The 23060-nt window shown below is 44.7% G+C and overlaps 1 protein-coding gene across 1 annotated transcript in view; it reads left to right on the top strand.

Moving 5' to 3' along the window:
• The window catches only part of KIF26B (kinesin family member 26B), a 490504-nt gene that overhangs the window by 327279 nt on the left and 140165 nt on the right, over nt 1-23060 (top strand). The window contains exon 5 of the mRNA XM_029228705.1: nt 7444-7627. Coding sequence (XP_029084538.1) covers nt 7444-7627 — 184 coding nt within the window. The remainder of the gene's footprint in view (nt 1-7443; nt 7628-23060) is intronic.

Genomic DNA, 23060 nt, shown 5'->3' with positions numbered 1-23060 from the left:
ATCTTAATTGTTTCCAGAAGCTTTGCCTCAGACCACTGGCTCTTGTCATATATCCTCGCTATTTATAATCCGTTTTATTTTCTTCTGCCCCTGTGTCACTGACCCCATGGATTTCCTGGGAGCTGCTGTGATCTGTCACGTCATTGCTTATTATCAGACAGTCTTAATCCTCAGAGCATTGAAATATTTTATCATGGCACATAAGCCATTGGAGCCCGGCCACTGTCATGTTGAATTGCAGCCTGGATTGTTTTACCTGCTGACGGTGGCAATTTTACCACTCTCATCCCCCTCCTGGGTCAGGACCCTCTCTGGGCAGCAGATGTGGCGGTTCTGAGGGCCTTACCCTGCCCTCCTCTTGAGCAGTTTTTCAGTTAATATCTCACCAATCAATCGCCCGGGTCCCATTTAGTAGAGCTTGCATGACCTCTTAACTTTTATAAACCTTTTACCCACCTATCCAAGCATCTCACAGTCGAACACCCCCCTCAGACAGGATGAAATGCTTTCAGGATGTGGTCAGCAACACATGGTACATAGAATTTTTTAAAGGATAGAGAATTCTTAAAAAACAGCTATACTGCCTGATATTCCTGCCTGGTATTCCCTAAGGAAAGTTCTTTTTTTTTTTTTTTTACATCTTCTTAACCCTAGAGATACATATACTCATTTTTTAAAATTAATTAATTAATTTATTTTTGGCTGTGTTGGGTCTTCGTTTCTGTGCGAGGGCTTTCTCTAGTTGCGGCGAGCGGGGGCCACTCTTCATCGCGGTGCGCGGGCCTCTCACTGTCGCGGCCTTGCTTGTTGCGGAGCACGGGCTCCAGACGCGCAGGCTCAGTAGTTGTGGCTCACGGGCCTAGTTGCTCCGCGGCATGTGGGATCTTCCCAGACCAGAGCTCGAACCCGTGTCCCCTGCATTGGCAGGCAGATTCTCAACCACTGCGCCACCAGGGAAGCCCCGAAAGTTCTATTCTTCATGAAGCTAATAATTCTTAAAATGTTGTTAGGTCAATGTATTAGTAATCCCTATACACTAAGGGTGGTAGACCCCCAACTTAAGTCTCATGGGATGCACTTAGAATGAAGCGCTTTCCGTTGAAACACTCCGTATTTCTGAAAATGCAAGGTCAAATAGTCTATCACACAAATGCAAAAAAAAAAAAGAAATGTCAGAAAAGCCCCAAAAGTTTCCCCTCTGATCTGTATAACGGAGACCTAACACTCTCTCCCACCTAACCAATTAAATTTACTAGATAATTATTTGCCTCTTTTTTTTTTTTTGCGGTACGCGGGCCTCTCACTGTTGCGGCCTCTCCCGTTGTGGAGCACAGGCTCTGGACGCGCAGGCTCAGCGGCCATGGCTGACGGGCCCAGCCGCTCCGCGGCATGTGGGATCTTCCTGGACCAGGGCACAAACCCGTGTCCCATGCATCGGCAGGCAGACTCTCAACCACTGCGCCACCAGGGAAGCCCTGCCTCTTTCTTTTAAATCCAGGTAGATCTGGCCAATGAGCACAAGGAACTGTCCCATGTGAAGGTCATCTCAATTCTAAACTGATTCCTGAATTCAGATGGCATCACATTGATGTGTTAGGATAATTGTCTCCTGTATGAGATGAGTAAGGCAATGGAGAGAAAGGGTAGAGCCCAGAGCAAAAATCTGAGCTCACTAGGTTTAAATTCTTGCCAAGTTCACATCATTGCTCCTCTCCTCACAAGTCTGATACTGCTTTAGCATGGTGTCACTTCCCTTATAGGAGTTTAGTGAATATTAATTTCATCCTGCTAGAGAGGCCACCTTTTTTTTTCTATGAAATAAGGTTCATAGAAGTAAATGAAGCCCATGGATATTTAAAGATGTGTGCAGAGATGAATAGCTCTAGGAAATATGTGATACTGTCTGTGGTAGGAATGAGACAAGTGAATATTACTTATAATAGTTTTTTAGGTTAATTTTTTGTTGTTTAAAATCTTATAAGACAACTCACTCATCTGTCCCTTTCCTTATGAAGAAAACTTGTGTAAGGCATTAATAACACAAAATACACCTCTAGCCCAAATGTCTTTTCCTTTTCAATTCTTTCACGATTGCTTCTTCTTTATGCCACTGAATAATACAATTATACATGAATGATTTCTGTACTTCAACCTTCTCCTGTCTGCGTGCCATTGAAGTACTATATAAAAAGATCAGAAGATGCTGACTTCCAAGAAATCGGAACATATAAAATAGAGATCAAACAGTTGGTGATGATGATGTCAAAATTAAAATAAAATGTTTTTATACACTATATGGCTCTAAAATGTGATTTCTACTGCTTTCTAAATTCTAGAATTCTTCTAATGTATTTATCTTATATATCTGTTTTCAGAAGGAAGTAATTTTTTATGTATTCTCCAAATAACTTCCTGCATTCCTATTTTTCTGCATTGAAGCCAACAGAGGCTTCCCTAAATGAAACAGAGGTTCCAGGAATCATTTCAGAAACTGCATTGGAAGAGATTTTGGAAATCATCTGATGTTCCCAATGCATGCTTTCATCTCCCTGATAGTCCCTGTAAATGGTTTTGTAGCTACTACTTGGACACTTTCAATGACAAAAGCTATTTCATGAAGCAGACCCATCACTAATGGATTACTCCAATTTTTAGAAAGATGCCCCTGTCACTTATAAATCCCCAAATGCCTTTACATTTCACCTGCCTGTTTTGCTGCCTATTCAGAGATGATCTGAAGCAATATGGGGCACAGAGACCTAGATTCAGTCTCAGCTCCACCACGTATTATATTCCTCCAAAGTACCATCTATTAAGTACTTCCTGTGTGCTAAACCCTTTACCTGCACTCTTATTTAATTTTCATAAAATGTCTATAAGGATAGAAAATATTTTCGCTCTATCTTACGATGCAGAAACTGAGGCTTGATAATAATATGTGTAATAATAATATTGATGATGAGAGTATTGTTGAATGCCAACTATATGCCAGGTGCTATGCTAGGCCCTTTACACACATTATAAACATTATCAGAATTTAAGTAACTTGCCTATTATCTACCTAGTATCTGAAGCAGCTGGATGTTCAAATTCAGGTCAGATAGTCCAAGGAATCTGGATTTAACTCTTTAAGACTCATTTCTTTGTCTGTTAAATGGGAGTACTATTATTATTTTCCTCACAAAGTTTTCTGAGATTCAAAATGATGGCCTATGAAGCTATCTGGCATTATTGCTTGAAAAATACTTCCTGCTACATGTTATTTATTCATTTTTTTAAAGACAGTTTTTTAGAAAAACTCTTCCTTCCCCTTTCTCCAGGTTTATATTCTCCAGGCTAAATGTTCCCAGTTCCTTCCATCTTTATTCACGTCATTCAACACGCAGGTATGACAGTCTGCCCTGTAGAAACTTACATTCTAGAGAGGAAACAGACAATAAACAATAAACCTGATAACTAAGTAAATCATCTACTATGTTAGAAGATAGTAAGTGCCATGATGGGGAGGGTGGGTGGGTAAGGCATGCAGGGCAAGTGAAATTAGGAGATGGGGAGTAGGTGGCCATGTAGCCAGCTACCCCCAAACCTAGTGGCTTTAAAGCAGCAATGATGGTGTATTACCTCTCATGGTTTCTGGAGTTCAGAAGTTCTGACAAGACAGAATGGGGATGTCTTACCTCTGCTCCACGATGCCTTGGGCCTCAGCCAGAAGACTTGAAGGGTGGCACCTGGAATCATCTAAGGGCTCATTTGCTCACATGTCTGGTAGTTGACACTGGTTGTTCACTGGAGTCCTCAGTTCTTCTCTACATGGCCTTTTCCACATGGCCCGGGCCTTCTCGTGATGTGGAAGCTGAGTGCCAGGGGTGAGAGAGACATATTGCTTTTTGTGACCTAACCCTGGAGACCATACAACATCATTCCCACCATACTCTGTTGGTCAAGGCAATTTCAGAGTTCTGCTTGGGTTCAAAGGGAAGGAAAATAGATTCCACCTCTCAATGGAGAACTGCCAATTTCATGTCATAGAAGAGAATGTGGGAGGGGATACATGTTGGTGCAGCCATCTTACAGTCTGCTGTGGTGTGCAGGGTAGGTTCACCGATAAGGTGTCATTTGAACGAAGATTTAAAGGAGGTAAGGGAGGGAGCTGTATGCCTATCTCTATCTAGGGCAGAGCATTCCAGGCTGAAGCAAGAGCCTGTGCAAAGGCCCTGAGGTGGGAGCGTACCAGGAGTATTTGGAGGCTGTTATGGCTGGAGCAGAGTAACTGGAGAAGAGAGTAGTAGGAAAGGTGGTCTGGGAGATATGAGGGAAGATATACGGAAGGCCTTATAGGCCATTGTAGTTACTTTGGCTTTTACTATGAGATGAGAAGCAAAATGCAGGGTCTTGTCTGGTTATGTTTTAAAAGAATCAGTCTGGCAACTGTGTGGAAAATAGATTGGGCCAGTGCAGTGGGAGGTGGCAGGGAAGGTAACAGAAGAAGAGAGACAAGTTAGGAGACTACTGCAGTAATCCAGGCAAGAGAGGTTAGTGGCTCAGACCAAGACAATATCAGTAAAGGTGGTGAGAGGGGTTAGATCATAGATCTATTTCGAAATTACGGCCAACAGATTTCCTGTTTGGTGTGAGCAAAAGCGGAGGCAAAGATGTCTGGGCCATTGTAAGGATGGAATTGCCATTTTCTGAAATAGGGAAAGCTAAAGGCATACAGCTTTTTAGAGAAAGATCAGGAATTTAGCTTTAGAGATGCAAGTTTACGATACCTATTGGATATCCGAGTAGAATCGTTTTAGTGTGTTTTTGTTGTTGTTTTGTTTTATTGAGGTATAATTGACATACAACATTATATTAGCATCAGGTGTACATCGAGATTTGTATAAATTGCAAAGTGCTCACCACAATAAGTCTAGTTAACGTCTGTCACCATAGATGTCTTGGCACCTAAAGAACAAAGTATAAAAAAGTAGAAGGATCTCGTCAGTGCTCTGATTGGGCAGGTAAGATGGGGCTCAGAACCATGACATTTAGCAATTGTGGAGGTCATTCACAGCCTTGACAAGAGCTGTTTCAGAAGAGCTATGGGCCACATGCCTGACTGCAATGAGCTTATAGGCAAAGGGAGGAGACGAACTGGAGAAAGCAAGTATAGACAACACTTTCCATGAGTTTTGCTGCAAAAATGAGCAGGAAACAGAGCAGTAGCTGGCTGGATAAGAAGAATGAAGAGAAGGGCTTGTGTTTTCTTTTCCGAGGTGGGAGAAATAATAGCATGTTTATATGCCTTTGGGAATGATGCGGTAATACAGTGAAATTGTGACATTATAGGAAAGAGAGAGGGAGAGAGAGAGGGGAATAGAGCACTGGATTGCTCTTCCTGGGAATGTCCTTCATATACTTTCATTTCAAGGACCCTCACTTCCTCCTCTGCAGGGTCTATGTGGGGAGAGTAAGTGGGCATGGGTAGTAGAGATAAGAAAAAGGAAAAAAGAAGCCACCAGGCTACTACCTCTTCTGAGCTGCCTTTGAGTGTCACTCCTCTCTGTCTCCACATTTGGGCCGGGAACCCACAGCAGCTCCTTGGTCCTTTTGCCGCCATCCAAAAGAATCCTAACGTGAATGGATTAAACACCACCTTTCGGTTCCTAGCAGAGCATCATCTTCCACCTTCTTTCTAACTCTCCTTTGCCTATAGGCGTCCTGACTTGAGAGCAGTAAGGGGCTGCTGAGCAGAGGCGTGAGCGTCAGAAGAATGCGATGCCCACACCCACCTCTGGAGGAGTCACTGTTTGTTCAGGGAGAGAATCTCACAGAATAAGGAAAACTGCCAAGAGACGCGCCAGACCAGCCACTGAACAATTCCACTTCACCTTTCATTTTAGAGGGACGGCATCAGGAAGAGTGACAAAGAAAGCATGAGAAAAAATTACTCCTAGGTTTTTCTTTTTGCTGTTTGGGAAAAGAAAGCATGGTGGAAATCTCCTTTTAGTGTCTTCATTTTTCATCACCCTACAGTAGAGTCACCATAGAGGTCCCTAAGTTTGGCACATGGCATTGGGACTGTTCGGGTATCATTCCATCAAAATCTGTCACTCCTCATGCATCCCATTCCTCTGTATTTCACTCTTGTGAAATAGATGTTCAGTTTTACAGCTAAGGAAAATTAAGCTTTGAAGTGGTAATTCTCTTTGCTGTATTTGTGCGGTGGCCATTTTGTAGCTCAGGGGATTTGTCAAAAGCATGGTAATTACTGATACAAAATTAAAACTAACCAGTCCAGAGCTTAAGATTCAGATATTAAGATGGAAGTTGGGGGAAAGGGGGTGCAAACGATGCTGATTTAATCTTTTTGGCCTGCTTTGCTTATGACCTGTTATGCAATTGGTAAGAACACAGGATGGATTGTAAGGTTTTGATGTGTAGAATAAAGTCACGGTAGCCCATTTGTTTTAAGCAGCAGCTAAAATGTTTAATAACCTTTGGTAAGGAAATTGGAATTCTTAGAACATGAGTATAGTGTGAAAAACACCAAGAATGAACCCAGAAGTGAGTATGTTACAGTCTGTGAAATGCCCTTGCCTGATTTTCCCTTCTTCTCTATGATAAGATTGTCATGTTTTAGGTGTGGCAGAACACTTGAACGATGGAAGATGTGATGTGAACAATCAATGTTATTAACGATGCGGCACCTTCCCTCTCACCTTTCTGTTTGCGTCCTCTGCCACCTCTGTGGGTTCTGACTGTATCACCCCTTGCACTTGCCCATGAACTGCATTTTGTGGTGAAAGACCACCCTACATAAAAGCCTGTTTTCCACATGAGCCACGCCTAGTCTCAGAACCCTACACCTTGGCTGGAGTTTATTCTGTTTGGGTGTTATGTTTCTAAAACCGTTTGATTTGTATTTCCCCGTTGTGCTGGGGTGTGTGTTTTTCTTCCACAATCACGTCCACAGCATGCCTTGAGTGGTCACCGCGTGGTTCTTCCTCAGACTGGTTTGGATTTTACAAGGTGTTAGAGTTTCTAAAAAATTCATAAGGTCTCTCACATTTGAGTTTATACCAGAAGTTATGGAATGATTAACCTAATAGGTGCTGTGTATCCCCAAAGATGGCCAGCTTTATTCATGCTTAAGCTGAGTGTTTGTGGAAAACCAACAATTCTTTGTAGATCGCAGCTGCAGGACCGTGCAATGCTGCGGTGTCGCTCTGCCGTGTAAGTGATCGGGCAGCTCCCTGGGTTCACTCGGTTGCAGTCAGGGGCTACCACCAGGCACTCAGAGGAAGAAGAGAGAACCGTTTAGCTGCAATCAGAATTAGGGGCTTCTTTAAGAGAAGGAACAGAAAGTGACCCTAGCATATCTGATTGTGAATATATACTTTTTGTGAATTGTGAATATACTTTTTCCTTTATTGTCTTTTTCTGAATTTTTCCCTCCAGAGCTGCCCAGAAGTTAAATCTATCTTCTAAAAAGAAGAAACATCGGCCTTCCACTCCTTCTGTTGCAGAGCCACCTCTCTTTGCCACCAGCTTCAGCGGGATTCTGCAGACTTCCCCGCCCCCGGCCCCACCCTGCCTGCTGAGGGCCGTCAACAAGGTGAAGGACACCCCGGGCCTGGGCAAGGTAGGCACCTGTGCCATGTGCCACGCTGGCTCTGTGTGTGGGGCTCTGCATCAAAGGCAAGGACGAGAATGAGGGCTCGGTTTGTTTGCTAAAACAAGAAGGTGTCAGGGAGAGAAGGAGAAGAAATGAAAATCGTTTGGAAGTACTGTAAAATTTTCTTTGGTTACGTATACTAGTAGTAAATTAAGACATTCCAATTATTGGAGATGTGGTTTGATTTTGGCAGAAAGAAAACAGCCTTGTATTGTTTGACAGAACTGTACCCAATTAAAGAAAAGACCCCATAACACAAAAGACAGAGGCAGAGGCAGGAGAGACCAAGAGACACGGTATAGGAATAAGACGTGAAGATGCTTCGTCACTTCCCTGGTACAGTTTCATTGTTCCTCCCCTTCAGAGAAATCCCAAGTTCTACTTTTGAACCAGACCACTGGTGGGATTTCTGGGGAGCATTTGCTGTGTGCCATTCTAGCCAAGAAATGCAATTTTGAATCGTTAGAACTGCTTAGAAAGAGATGGGGAACATTACGATGAGATGTAGAAACACCATCACGAGACCTGGCTCAGCTATGTTTGGGGTAACTTCGTTTTTAGATGTCATCTCTTAACTGTCTCTTCTGAGATAAACGTCTGGGTGAAGTAACTTATGGTTTACTCTTCAATGGGTAAATAAGCTGTCACTTATAAAAACATTTAGTTGAAGAAAGCGGTGGCTGTTTTCTTTCTTTTACTTTCCTCAGAAGGAGGGTGGTACACACCACCTTGCCAGTTTCCCACCACCCGCTTAACAGGACTCATTTCGGGAGGTTGCAAGTCTTGCTGAAGGGAGTGGCTGCTCAACTATGTGGACGATTTTACTTATTTAGGTCACTGATTCCCTTTCACCTTGACCCTCAACATGATTCTTCCCGGGTTCACGGTCTTCAGTGGCCTCAGCCTCACCAGTGGTCCTCCTGGAGTTTACCCCACACCCTCTGCCCTTCTTCCTTGGTGCTTTTCTCCCTTTTCTCGATGATTTCTCCTGCATCCTCCCATACCCTCCCACCCCCTATTTCATCACCCACTGGGAAAGTCCTAACTTGCTAAGTTACTCCTTCCAACAGAGTCTACATTTTAAGATTATGTTGAATAGAGCAATGTTTATTCTAACGGAAAGCATCCAGTCCTGGAATGTTCCATGGCATTGGGCGGGGCTTTCCCAGGCCCAGAGGTAAAGTAGGAGACCAGGCAGCCTGCGAGGGCTGCTCTAGCATCACTGGCCAGGGAGGGAGATGGAGGAAACCACACGAGCAGGAATCATGCAGGTGGGAGTGGCATCCCCGCGGGGGCACACACACTGCGGTCATAGTGGATGGCTGAGAGGCTGCCTTCTAAGGAGGATGGGTACAAGTAACTGCAGGGCTTTCAAAACTGTAGAAAACAATTGAATTGTGGTAAGGTACACATAACAGAAAATTTACCTTGTGAGCCATTTTTAAGTGTGCGTGGACTTTGGTTTTGCTAAGAGGAGTTTTGGAACTTTGGTACCGGAGCTGAACCGCCCTGGACACAGTGACATCGAATGTCTCCACTGCAGTCTCCTTCTCCTCTCCTGCTCTGAGTGACACCCTACTTCTCATCTGAGTACATGTGAACCAATATTTAAATGCTGTCGCTCTAAAGAGGTGCCAGACTATTAGCCAACCTGTAGTACTCATATACCCCACTACGGCCCTGTCTGGGACACCTCGAAATGAACCACATAAGAAACTATCTTCCTGCATCTATAACAGTGGCCCAGTCTCTGGTTCCTAAAAGGGTTGATACAGATACATCTGCAGGTGGGCCTGGTCCCCAAGCCTAGGGTCTTCTCTCCCTTCCTTCCCCCATCCCCCCCCCCCCCCCTGGAATTCTGAGACAAGGGGATCAGGGCACCAGTCAGGGACTGAACCAGCAGAAAGACTGTTTCCAGCCAGGGCGACCTGGGACTTGCACGAAAATAATCTGGAAGGCACTGGTCTAATCTTGGTTTTATGATGTACTCTATGTAGGAGCCAGTTAAAAGTATAATTATAAGTAAGATAAGCAGCATAAGACCAGGTATAACTACAATTAATATTATAATCATTCACACACTAAAGCTTGCAAACGACACACTTATTTTTTTAACGTAAAATACTATCCCTTTCTCTCATTTGCAGTCTGATGTGCTTATTTCAGTGGGAGAGAAAGGGTGACATTAACCAGCCAGGAATGCAGGAAGCCCGGAGTTTGTCCATGGAAGTGGGGTCACCAGACTGGGTGTCACAGAAGGTGGCAGAAGGTGTGACTTCTGTCTGACGAGTGGCCTCACGGCAGCTGTCCTGCTGAGCTTGGGGGTTGGGGCATTGGTGGCGAGAAAGTGACAGTGGGAGGGGGTGTGCTTTCTGGAGGGCAGTGTAATTATATACTTTTACTTGAGGACGTGTGATTGAAGCCAGAGGTCCGCGAGCACACCTCCCATCATGCTTCCTCCTGGTGAGACGTGTGCTTCACAGAAAGCCAGACGGCCTGGCCTTGACTCTGCCACGGAGGCGCCAACTGTCTGAACTTGGTGGAGGCCCATTTCCCAGACTCATGCTTTTCCCACCCCGAGAGTCCGCTACAACCAGGCACTGCATTCCTCTTATCCATATGGAAAAATCCCCGTAGGTTTATCTCTGTTGCATAATTTACATGTTAACGTTTCAAAGAAATACAGTGCAGTTTCATATAGAACATAAAAGAACTGGCGCTATATAGAGATCATTACATCTGAAGTAGAAAAGCTTGATTGAACTGCCAAAAGCAACTTAATTACTTAACCTGGGCGGGGCGGGGGGGGGGCCCTTGAGGCGGGATGGGGAACAAACCCAGCACAGCTGACGCCACTTCGCCCCACCTCTTATCCTTAACCACCAAGGACTTCCTCAGGAGACCTGAAGACAGGCTTTTGTGGGTTTGTTTAGAGCTCTCCTCTCATTTGTAGACAAGACAACGGAGGCCCCGATTTTCCAGTGCCTTCTGAGTCAAGCCCAGAGGTCAGGACCTGTAAGACATTTTATTCTCTTCCGTCTCACTGGGTGGCCTCTAGATACACATGACCTTTAAAAATCTGAGTGGAGACAAGAATGTAACGGGACCATAATGGTAGCAAAATAAATTGGGAAGCAGTCGCCTCCATCCAGTGGAGAAGGACATGTGTCCCTTTTCAGAGTCATGGATGGGAGAGAAAGGGCAGTGATGGGCCATGGTAGACACACAGCGAGTCAGAGGTTCTACACTGACCCCTCCCCTTGTCCCACTGCCGGTGATTTCCAGCAACAACTTCCTCCCTCCCCGCACCCCTTTCTCCACCCAGAGTCATTGCTGGCCACCAAGTGCATCTTGAGGCAAAAGCTTTTCTGGAGGCCACAGGGATGGAAGAACTTGGGGTAACTTCAGTGCACTTGGAGCTGAATCACAACACGCTCACAACACAGGAAACACCTCAGAATCCCTAGCACCTAGAGCAGTACTTGGCACACAGCAAATATTTATTGAGCACCTTCTATGTGTCAGTCCCTGTGCTGGGCTTTAGGCTTGCCCTGATGGACACACAGGCAGAATGCCTGCCCCAACAGCACTTATAATCTAGTCATTATAACAGTCAGCCTTAGACATCTCACCGACTTGGATCAATATGGAGGACTATTTGACTTAAGGAAAAGTTGGAATCACAGACTTCAAATAATTCTGCCTAGCTTTTGAGTTATATAAAGAAGCTATAGTACTAAGTGGTCTTGTAGAGACATTTTTAATGAATAGATAAAGATGATTAGTGGATCAAAGCAGCTTAGTCCCTGTTTATATTTCATGGGTTTGGCTTTATGTAAATGATATTTCTAATCTGTTTGAAAATGGTTCCTTCTCCTAAGCCAGTAAAAGCTCTTCATGAAATTTGTTTGCACAATTAATTAACATCCATGTTTAAGGTTCATTTGTTGGTGTGTCAGACCACTTAGTATTGGATTACAAGCTTCTAGAGCAAAGCGTCTTATCTGTTTAACTCACTCAGTATTTAGCTCTGCAGCCCCACCACGGGTGCATAAATGCTTTTAAAGGTGAGAATGGTAATGGCCCCAGTCACATTCATGATGATGACAATTCACCTTGTTAACTCTACTCTTCCTGGCAGTATTCCTGAAGGGAAATACATGAAGCATGAAGGGAAAAGAAGCCTTCTTTTCAAAACTTCATAATCTCCAGGAATGCCTCAAAAAGATGGAATCATCACCGCTCAGCCTTTGTTCCCCCAGATATGTTTTGGGAATATAAGAAAACTCATATAGGTGGGTGCTAGCAACAAGAGAAGAGACTCTATAGAATTTGAAAAGATCATAAAAATTGGATGAAACGAACATGAATAATTATGGAAAATTGAGCTGGAGACAGGTTGAGGAGGGCTTGTCCTACTCGATTCACTTGGTGAATATCTGTAGACATACTGTGTGCCAGGTACTGCAGGAGGTGCCACTGCTGGGGACAGTACACAGAAGCTGGTTGGCTGCTCTGGGCCACATGCCTGCAAAGGAAGTGGGGGTGTATATCCTGATCTCCATGAACTCGAGGCCCCTGTGAAAATGTCTGCCTGGCGTTCAGCCTCAGCCATCACTCCTGAGCTACAAACACTGTTTCCTTCTCCTGGGGTCCCCTGCTTATCCCTAGTCTGGGTAGAAGAAGGGTTGTGTGGTATCTGTCACACTGGATCCCCATCGCCACTCATGCCCATCCATCTGTGCATTTCCCAAGTGCCTCACTGAGATTTCTCCTCTGTAGACAGTGCAGCCCCAAGGCAGACAATTCCGCAGAGTCCTTGGAGTTGCGATTTAGAAATAGACTTGCTTGTTTGGCTAAATTATCTTTCTTATGCAATAAAGGCTGGAGGCATTATTCTTTTTTCTTCACAGTCCTCGATTTTAAGTCATCTGCCTCTTATTTAGCACTACTTTTCAAACCTGGTAGCAACATATTTTGACCTCTGTTAAAACATATATTCTCGAAATAACATCTCTCCCCGCAACACACATGTACACACACACACACACACACACACACACACTCACTCACTACTTCGCTCATTTACCAGGTCCTATATTATCTAGGTTTAGTTTAATTCTAAACTTCCACTTATTTGGTAGTAAACTAATAGCATGGTAAAAAAATAAATGAACCATGTGTGCTTTTCAGTAGAGATTCTTTCCCTTTACAGATTTCTTAACGTTTTTAGAGCAGAAGTCATTCGATTACTAAACCCTTGTGACACTGTGAGGAAGAAGAAGCCAAGATAACTGTTCAATTTATGTTCTCATTACAAGAGGAAAACAATAAGATAGAAAAATTAGATTAAAATAAGTTTTTTTAAGGTACAAATGTAGCTCTTATTCATTTGTTCAACGAGTAGAAATGGCTGATGTAGCTCTCTCTTGTTCAGGAAATGATACCAGGTTATACCAAGGAGAAAATTTCATGCCTTCCAGCCCACCAAGGTCCGGGTTATTTAAATAGTATGCAAATTATCAAATTCCTCATTATCATTTCTACCATTCCTCATCCTGAAGCTTTATCAGAGCGAAAAGATTTGAGTCAGTCTGTAACATTCATTTCAAGTATTCTAATGTGATGGAAAATTCTCGATCCCACTACTCACCAGTGATTACTCCCCCCTTACACACGCCAGACAGTAGAAAGGAATCGTGAGCTTTCTATTTGGTGTGCTGTGTGGGGTGGGGAGAAACAGACTGTGTAAATAATACATGCACATTCATCAGGATAGCTGGCCTGATAGCTTTGAAAATTGAATTGTTAGCTCTTCTGGGAAATAAACTCATGTGACCTTCCAGTCCCTAATTGCAGTTCTTTTCTGTGTTCGGTTGGTTGTGGTTGACTCGGCTAAGCTCCTGTAGTTAGAGTTTGGTTTTTTTCTCCTTCCTTTCTTTCTTATTTTGACCCTTCCTCCAACCTGCATCTCCAGAGAAAGGAGACTTAGGGAAAATGTTCTGACTCAAGGGAAAATGTTCTGACTCATTAATCTTCGCGGTTTCTTCTCCCCCCACCCACGCTGCCGTGTATGCAGAGGTGCACGCACCTGTCCTAGAGCCCGCCCCCCTCCGCCGCACATGCACAGCATGATGCTCCGCTACCGGAAAGCCGGAGCTCAGGAACTGTAGGTGCCGCTGCCTGGAGCGCTGCTTCTGGAGCCTGACTGCGCTGCTAAGTGATGGGGAGAGAGTTTTTTCTACACCCCCCGCCATGCCACTCTTGAATTTAGCAGGCTCATTCTTGCGAAGACGGGGAAGTATTAGGAAGATGTTCTCCATTAAAGGCCACTGGACAGAAAAGTCGTGGTAAACCACGTGTAAAAGAAAGCACGGCGGCCATTGTTGTTCTTCATTATTAACATGACTGCCTTTAAGACAGCTGACCAAGTTGTATGGATATAATTTTCTGTTGGCTTCGTTATTAGGTCGAGAACGAGAAGGGTAAGGAGCACATTTCAGTTTAATTACATCAGATTTCTGATAGGATGGCACATTATATATAAAATACTCGTTTTCTAGTTTTCTTTGCCTGAAATATCTACACAGAGCAAACTGTATGAAAGGACTCTTGGGTAAGCAGGGAGGAAGTTTGTACCCTTTCAATGCCAGATTACATAAAGGACACCCAAAAAATGTTGAGTATTTTAACGTTAAGTCTATTTACTACTAGGCATCCTAACTGGGTGTTGAGCACTGTGTAGTGCTGAATGATAGAGCTGCATGATGGAGCTGTTGTAATGAGGCAGAAACACCAAGAGCATCTAAAGGACAAGACCCTAGTGGTCCTTGGCCCTGCTTACTCCTCAGCACCTGAGTTGCCCTGGGAGGGTGACATCGGGGAGATGCTGCTGCCTAGTGCTGGCACTGTGGCGATGTGCAAGCACCATCAACATCCCTCACTGAGAAGTTTTCCCAGAGACCATCTTGTCCAGTCCTCCCACTGTGCATAGGAAGAAACTGAGGCCCAACAAGATGAAGTAACTTGTCAACCCATTTTTGTGGGAGAAGACAAAAATTTAAGCTTTGGGGTGTGAAAGATCATGAAAGTCATGAAGACTTTAAGGCAGAATTTGAGTGATTCTTAAGCTTTACCCCCTTTATGTGACTTTCAGCTTCAATTATAAGACTCTATGTTTTTAGGTATTAAGTGGAACTGGTAGGGGTGTGTGTGTGTGTGTGTATGCACACACATGCACATACTTGTGTGGAAGGAGGTGGAAGGTGATTTTTCTAAAGGGGCTTTTTAAAGGCTATAAACCTTTACCATAATTGGAGGATAGGTTTGGGGCCTCCCTGAATACCTGTAATCCCTAATTAGCATCCTGACTTATGGAATGAAAACACGAGATAAAATGAGGGAATTCTCTCTGGAATCAATGCCACTTTCTCAATTAAACAAAGGGCAATAAGATGGATGATAATGCCAGAATAGGGCTTTTGATCATTCTTTGTCCAAAACCCACATTTTAGTCAGGCTCAGCACCATTAGACAATAACTGATATCAAGAGTATGGGAACAGTAGGTATATTTTAAGCTAACATTTCTAACATCTTATCTTTCTGCGTCTTTCTCTTGCTGATGGCTGAAAGAGAAGTTAATCATGATTTGCTATAATTATCCCATTAAAATGGGATTGATAGTAATGTTTTATTTTAAAAAATGGTGAGTCCAAACTGCTGAGTTAATTAGAAAGTTGTCCTTTGTGCCTCAGAGTAGGAAACGCTCTTCTTGCCTACTCAATGACTAGCATAGCAAAACATTTGAATTCCTTTCTAATGCTTCACTGAACTAAAATGTATCATTATGGAGGGGGAAAATCGTTCTGATACATTCTTAAAAGCAAAACATATTTTGCTTAGATTATTAAATAGTGTCTGAAATAAAAATCCTCTAGCTCCTGACAGCCACAACATAAGACTCCCTACGTTCTCTCATATTGCTTTACAAGTTCAGGTTAGCTCTGTTCTGTGGTGCTGCCTTCGTCCGTTCCAGCTACTATCACAAAAATACCATAGACTGGGTGACTGAAACAACAAACACTTATTTCTCTCAATTCTGAAGGCTGAGCAGTCCAAGGTCAAGGTTCTGGCAGATCTGGTGTCTGATGAGAGCTCTCTTCCTGATTTGCAGACAGTCACCTTCTTGTTGTATTTCACATGGTAGAGAGCAGAGAGAGAGCACAAGCAAGCTCTCCTGTCTCTTCTTCTAAGGACACTAATCCCATTCATGAGGGTGCCACCCTGATGACCTAATCACCTCCCAAAGGCCCCACCTCCAAATACCATCACCTTGTGGGTTAGGATTTCAATATATGAATTGGGGACAGGTGAACAAACATATGGTCCACAAACCAACCTCTAAGTTCCAGCATTGAATCTGAGTATTTGACTTTCTAGATGAAACAACAGAAATAGAACCATGGCAGTAGCATTTAGTGCTAGGGACAAAATTCCTTCCAAGTTTCTTTTCCTGTTCCCTTGGTCTTGCCTGTGTGTTCCATGCTACAGCCAACTATTCAGATAGAAATTTTGTTTATTTGCAGCTTAGCTGAGATCTCCTTACCACCAACAATGAATATTTGGTGGATTCATTAGTGAAGCAGTGTACCAGCTGTAGCTAATCAAATCGTGAACTTGATCTGTTCCTTGTTTTAAGTATTTTGAGAAAACGTTTTGCCATATTTGTACCAGAAGGTTTTCAATGAAGGGCAAAGTTTTAAAAACCCAATCAGTAAAATACTCCCTGCACTGTGTCATGTAAAGCAGTGGAAAGTTAAAAATCACAGGAAATGGGAAGATCAGAGAGCAGGATTGTTGGTCTGCCTTCCCCCACTCCGTCCCCCATTCTATAGAACACAGTAAAAGTAGCACCCTACAGGGGCCCCAAAGGACTCGAGGGCGAATAAAACGCCATTCAGACTACCACCAGCTACACGGCTCTGAAATCAGGCTGTCTGCTCTGGTTCTAAGTGCAAGCGGCCAGAGCCTGGGCAAGAAGCATCAGAAAACTTGCTCTTGTCTAGAGGTCCTGCTGTTTCTCTGCTCAGCTTCTGCTTGGCTGGTTCCTGCCCATCCCAGGGATATCCGCAGAAATGCCACTTCCTTGAGGAAGATTTCCCTGGTTAGGTGCCCCATTACGTGTTTTCATAGCACCCAAAGTTTCTCTTCGTTGCATTCATCACCCTATAGATAACTGATCTCTATAGTTCCATGTTTAGTGGGCCTCTTTATTGGCCGTAAGCTTCATGAAAGCAGGGCTATGTCTCTCTTGCCCCACTTTGAATCCTACCCAGGTGCTCAGTAAATAGGAGGTGTATTAGTCAGGGCTCTCTAGAGAAGCAGAACCAACAGGATACATGCGTGTGTGTGTGTGTGTGTGTGTGTGTGTGTGTGTGTGTGTGTGGAGAAGAGAGAGAGAGAACACACAGTCATGGAGGCTGGGAAGTCCAAAATGTGTGGGAAGGCCGGCAGGCTGGAGACCCAGGGGAGAATCTGCTGGCAGAGTTCCCTTTTCTTCCAGGGAGGTCAGTCTTTTTCTATTAAGACCTTCAACTGCTTGGATGAGGCCCATTCACGTTATGGATGGTCATCTGCTTTCTCAAAGTCTGCTGATTTAAATATTAATCTCATCTAAAAAATACCTTCACAGAAACATCTAGAATAACACTTGACCAAATATCTGGGTACTGTGGCCCAGCCAAATGGCCACAAATAATTAGCCATCATACTAGGTGAATGAATGGATGGATGGAATCATGACCTGGGTCTCCATTCTGCAATGATGATCCTTTACATCTGTGTAAGGCTTGTGGCTTACACTTCCCTTCATCCGTATTGTCTCTCTTGATCTTTCATACAGTTCTAAGAGGTGGACAGCAGGGGGCAGGGGGGAGTGTTAGGTCCTCCTGAGGGATGAGATTCAGAGAAGGTAAGACACTTCCCAGAGGCGTCACAGCTTTTCAGAGTGGATGGGAACACCCTACATCTTTGTTTCCAGTATTCTTTTCCAGACCTTACAACATATATTGGCCATTTCTTTGTGCCACTGAAACACCATTCTGAGTGTTTCACAGGTATTAACTTGTTAAATCCTCATTACGAGTCTGTGGGAAGGGTCTGTTATAATCACCCCCATTTTACATCAGAGGAAGCTGAAACAGATGTGAGGAATCTGCCCGAGGTCGCCTGCCTGGTCCGGGTGGGGCTGGGATATATATACGAGCCCTGGTTCTGGGACTTGTTCTCTGGATAGCTACATGATGCCGTCTCTCGACACACTTCATATGTAGTCATTTGGCTTCAGCAAAGACCCGGTAAGCAGACGCCCCTGGCTGTCATGGGGCAGCTGCGTTTGCAAGGTGGTGAACATGGACGAGGCAGGCACCAGGGCATCCCCTTCTGCCGCCAGCATCCTGCCGCTGTCCTCTCCACTCATCATCTCAGAGAGCTTTGTAACTGTCACTGTGGTGTTTTATCCCTTGTATTGAAAGCTCTAATGGTTTGGATTGTCTCGTGTGGCTCGTATTTCCATGCAGTAAGCAAGCCAGTGAAAGTAAACTAATATTCAAAATGATTTTTAAAAGGCCAAAGCAAACCAAAAAATGTCCTGAATTCCATGAGAGAAAAGTCCATTGTACTTTAGCCGTATTCCAGAATGACAACAACTCTGGGTCAAAGCTGGGTGGGACAGGACCCCTGGCGCTGACTTAACAGTGAATCTCATACAACACTATATTGAGCCATGTGGGTGATTGAGTCCCATGAAAATTCTGTGTCTAGAACACTAGCTCAGTGCCGATAGCAACGTTTGAATGTCGACTTCTGTTTCAGGAGGTACGTTGTAGGTATTTATTGAGCCGTGGTCTGTGGAGACAGTGCTGGGAGAGGCAGCACGCCCTGAACCCATCCTGCCTGCCCTCCCCGTCTGGCTTCTGCTCTTAATTTTCTCTCATAATGGACCACTCTCTCCCGTGCCCACACCCACCCGCTCTTCCAGAGCTGGCTAAGTGCCTGCTTTTGTCAGCATCCCATATCTATTCCCCAAGCCGGCTCCCTGGATCCTCTGATGTTTTGTACCATGTACTTCCCCTAGCCCAGATTCTGCTCATTAACCATTTACTGCTTTATATTGCTCTCATTGTTTTATGGGTATAATTTATCTCCTTCACTGCGTGTTTAGTCGTGAGAGTGGGGATCTTGGTTGATACTGCTTTCATATCCCCACAGATGCTTCGCCATATAACAGGTGGATAGAACTTCCGGCACTGAAAGACATTAAAGTATAGAGTATCAAGGTCATTTTACGATTATTTTTCCTGCTTTTGCCTACGCCATCCCTCATTCATTTATGCATCATCCATCCACGCATGTGCCTGTCCATTGGTTCATTCATAAGGCACGTATGATGTACCTGCTCTGTGTCGGTCACTTTGGGAATACACAGATGAGTTCAAAATGGTCTCTGTCCTTAAGGATCCCCCACATTGCGATTTGGAAGAGTTAAAAATCATTCTTTAGGTAGACAACTCAAACTAAAAATACCTGTTACTGTTATCATCATTCATGAGGCTGAAATTTGTACAAGATCATTAATTGGCTTCCTGGTGAGTTTTCTCCCTTTTTACTGAATACACTGTCATCTTCCTAAAGTATTCAGATTGCACTGTAATGACAACCCATAGTGCCGCAGGCGGGGAAGGATGTCCTTTTGTTTCGTTTTTAACACTTTGATGTACTACCTGCAGTTTCGCTGCGCTTAGTTCGTATGAATGAATCACGGTGGCGTGCGGAGCGTTTGTGTTCCTGCAGACTCTCTTAAAAGAACTCATGTGTCCTTTACTTACAGATAGAATTCCCCTGAAAGTATGTGATAAGGAAGTTGTACTCGTCCTCTCTGAGGTGGGCTGAAGCAAGGGGCTTTGTTCAAGGTCGTAGAGAAAGCCGCCTACCATCCTGGGTTATGTTCCTCCGTTGCCTCTGCATTCTCCATTCTGCTTTTCTCACCGAGGGAGCCGCTTCCGACCTTTCAAAGTTCCCATGTTGCCTGGTTTCTTTTGAGAATGCTCCTGTTAAGATATGAGACTAACATCGATGATCGGTGAGATTCTGAAGTTATCTCGAAAAATATGTGTACTCGATGGTGGTATAGTCTGGAGTGGGGGTGAGCAGAGGGGACTAAAGGAGAATGAGAGGGGTTTGTATTAATTAGAAGTCTTTTTAGTTTCAGGCAACAGAAACTCAAACTGTCAGGAATGGGAGATGACTGGAGGGATGTTGGTGACTATGGCCCCAGACCCGGGAAAGTCAGGAAGGCCTGGAGCTGGGTCCACTGAGGATCCAGGACTGTCTTTCTCTCTCTGCCTCTCATTTGTGCGTCCTCCACGTTTTGGCTTCATTCTTCAGTTGAGACCAGCCTTGGCCCTCACACAGCTGCTGACGGCTCTAAAACGTCATTATCTTATAGCTCCCATCAGCAGACCCCGCAGACTCCTGTGACCCTAAGCTCAAAATTCCAGAGAAGGGCTGGAGTTGGCCCTGATTGGGTGTGGGGTGTAAAAAAGTGTCTGCTCCCATCATCATATCAGGATTGGAGTGGAGAGGCGTATGTCCGAGTAGAAGGAGATGCTGCCCCACAGCACACAAAGGAAAGCCATCCTCTGCACTTTCAGAGGATTTGCAGGAAGGTTCAGTGAGCATTTAGGAAGCAAGACTAATGTAGGGGACGACGTGCCTCAAATTCAGATGCGACCCAGTCAGTAGTTACTGAACTTTTGAAATAAGGGTTTCTTTGGGAGTTCATTTTGTGGACCACTCATTTAGCGGTTTCTAGGGAAGAGTGACATGCATATTCAAGAGAGCTTAGAGAAAACAGAAAACAGGCATAAGCTCAGAGACTGAAGTGGGGAGAAGTGCATGGGGAAGAAAATCTAAGACCTTGGAGACCTCAGAGGAGGACCTCGGCATCTCTGTGGCAGGTGAGCACTGACAGTCTTGTGGTTCTCTCTGAAGAGACAGAGATGCAGCCCTGAGTCAGGGCTCCAGCTTGCAGGCGGCATTGATCCCAGATGAATGGTCTTACATCTGCCAGTTAATGCTGGCCGCAACCTGCTTACTCTGTAGAGCAAGGATTGCACAAAAATGCCCAAATTTTAGCACATTAATCTTCATCAAAATGATTTGTTTCTCTCTCTACCCCACTCCCACTGTGGCTCCCCACAGCCATCCCATTTCCCTAGTAGTGTGGAACTCACTGCCATAAGGATGCACTCTCCCAAATTAACCCGATCTAGAAGTTAAATTGTGAAACGTACACCTGGAGGGAGGCTGTAAGTGACATCTGTCTCAATCTAGGCCATGGCCTAACTCCCAAGAAACACTCATTCAACAAACACTCCTGACTGCCTACTCAAAAGTACCAGGCATTGTGTGGAAGACACCAGCTATGTAAATGAGCAAAAACAGATAGAGGGTTTTTTTTTTTTTTTAAATTTCAGGTTTCCAGAATTTTCCAAATATCTTGGATAGTATCAATAATATGTGTTCATATATATTCATCTTTAGTTAGCAGAAAATCTGAACAGATTGGTAGACTTTAAGTGGCCTTGAATTGGCAGTCTGAGAGAGAATCCAGATCTCTTTGCAGAGGGGTAGCCAAAAGGAAGCTCTCACCATCTTCACTTTCTCCATTGTCATCACCACCAGCAGTGCGATGAGTTAATGAAGTTGAACGCGGTGCAGTGGAAGGAACATGGATTAGAGATGTGCGTCAGAATCCCAGCTCTCTTCCTTCATTTGCTGTGTGGCCTGAGGGACTTTCTTAGTCTGTTCAGGTTGCTATAACAAAATACCACAGACTGGGTAGCTTATAAATGACAGAAATTTTTTTCTCATGGTTCTGGAGGCTGGAAGTCTAAGATCAGGGTACCAGCATGGTCCGGTGAGGGCCCTCTTCTAGGCTGCGGACTTCTCATGGTATCCTTACTTGGCAGAAAGGTCAAGGGAGCTCTCTGAGGCCTCTTTTATAAGAGCATTAATCTCATTCATGGGGGCTCCACCCTCACAACGTAATTACCTCCCAAAGGTCCCACCTCCTAATACCATCATCTTTGGGGGTTAGGATTTCAACATATACATTTGGGGGGAACACAGACATTCCGACCATAGCAGGAAGGGTTCTCTGGGTCTTAAGCTCATTATTTGCAGAGGGGAAAATAATCATACTTTGTCACAGGGTAATAGCAAGTCTGCAACAACTGTGCTTGAGGAAGCAGGGTCTGCAGCTAGATTTGGATTGTGGGAGAGCCTCTTCTCGTGGTCCCGTGGAGCTCAGGGCATGGTGGGATGTTCCAGACCAAAACAGGCTGGGACTGAGACTTCCAGTGATCCATCGGTGTGGAAGCTTTAGGTGGGCTGTTCACAAGATGGGTATGGGAGATGTGTGTTCATATATAGGTCTCAAATTGGATTTAAACCTATCAGGGGAAGAGGCACAGGTGAGATACAGGTATTTTTGGGGAAAGGTCCAGATTGAGGCCAATCTCGGAGGATGTCCATCCAACCAGAAGTGAGATATTTAGTCAACAGCCCCCCAAGGTTGAGGGGGAAAGGGGGTGACATTGAGGGGAATAACACTGGATTTCAGGGACAAGAAATCCATCTTGGATACTAAGAAGGCCCTTGATTCTTAGAAAACTAGGGTCCTAGGATCACAGCCAGAGCAGCCTGGAATGAATGACCAGCCATCTAGATGCAGGGCCAGTGGGTGACCACCTGCAGCTTCTTGGGGTCCTCTTGTGAAGGACAAGAGTGGTTCCCAGGCCCGCAGGGGACTGAACCTGGATTGTGCCAACGGCTGCCCAAATTCTCCACCCCACTCCTGTCCAGCTGATCACATGGCTTCCCTTTTAAGCTCACCCTTGCCCTCAGCTGAAAATCCAGCACACTCAGCCGGGGGCTGCCTCCAGCCCTCCAGCCTGGGCTTTCCCTGCTGGCCCCTTTGGACCCCAGTGAACGGTTTTCAGTCCTGCAAGGAGGGTTCTTCCTCTCACTTCCAGGCCAAGCACTTCCAGGCCTTTGGACCTGCTCCCACATCTTCCTCCTTGGTTCTTAACTCATCTTTCTTCTTCAGGCTTGAATTTGGGCGTTATTCTCCCCCGGAAGTTTCCCTTGGACTCCCAAGCCTCTTGCTGTCCTCACAGCACCTGGTGGGGCTCCAGTTCAGTGTTTACTTTGCTGTGTTGGATCTGGCCCACTTCCCCCGGGGGCTCTGAAAGCAGGGACTTTGTCTGACCATGTCCAGGCCCGGTCCTCCCTGCACACAGTAGGTGCTGGCTAAATGTCTGTTCACTGAGGATCAC

Source organism: Monodon monoceros, unplaced genomic scaffold (assembly GCF_005190385.1).
Source record: "Monodon monoceros isolate NGI ecotype Baffin Bay Population unplaced genomic scaffold, NGI_Narwhal_1 Super_Scaffold_18, whole genome shotgun sequence".
NCBI lineage: Eukaryota > Metazoa > Chordata > Mammalia > Artiodactyla > Monodontidae > Monodon > Monodon monoceros.
Note: the sequence above shows the minus strand (reverse complement) of the source record. Positions and strands in the feature narration are given on the sequence as shown.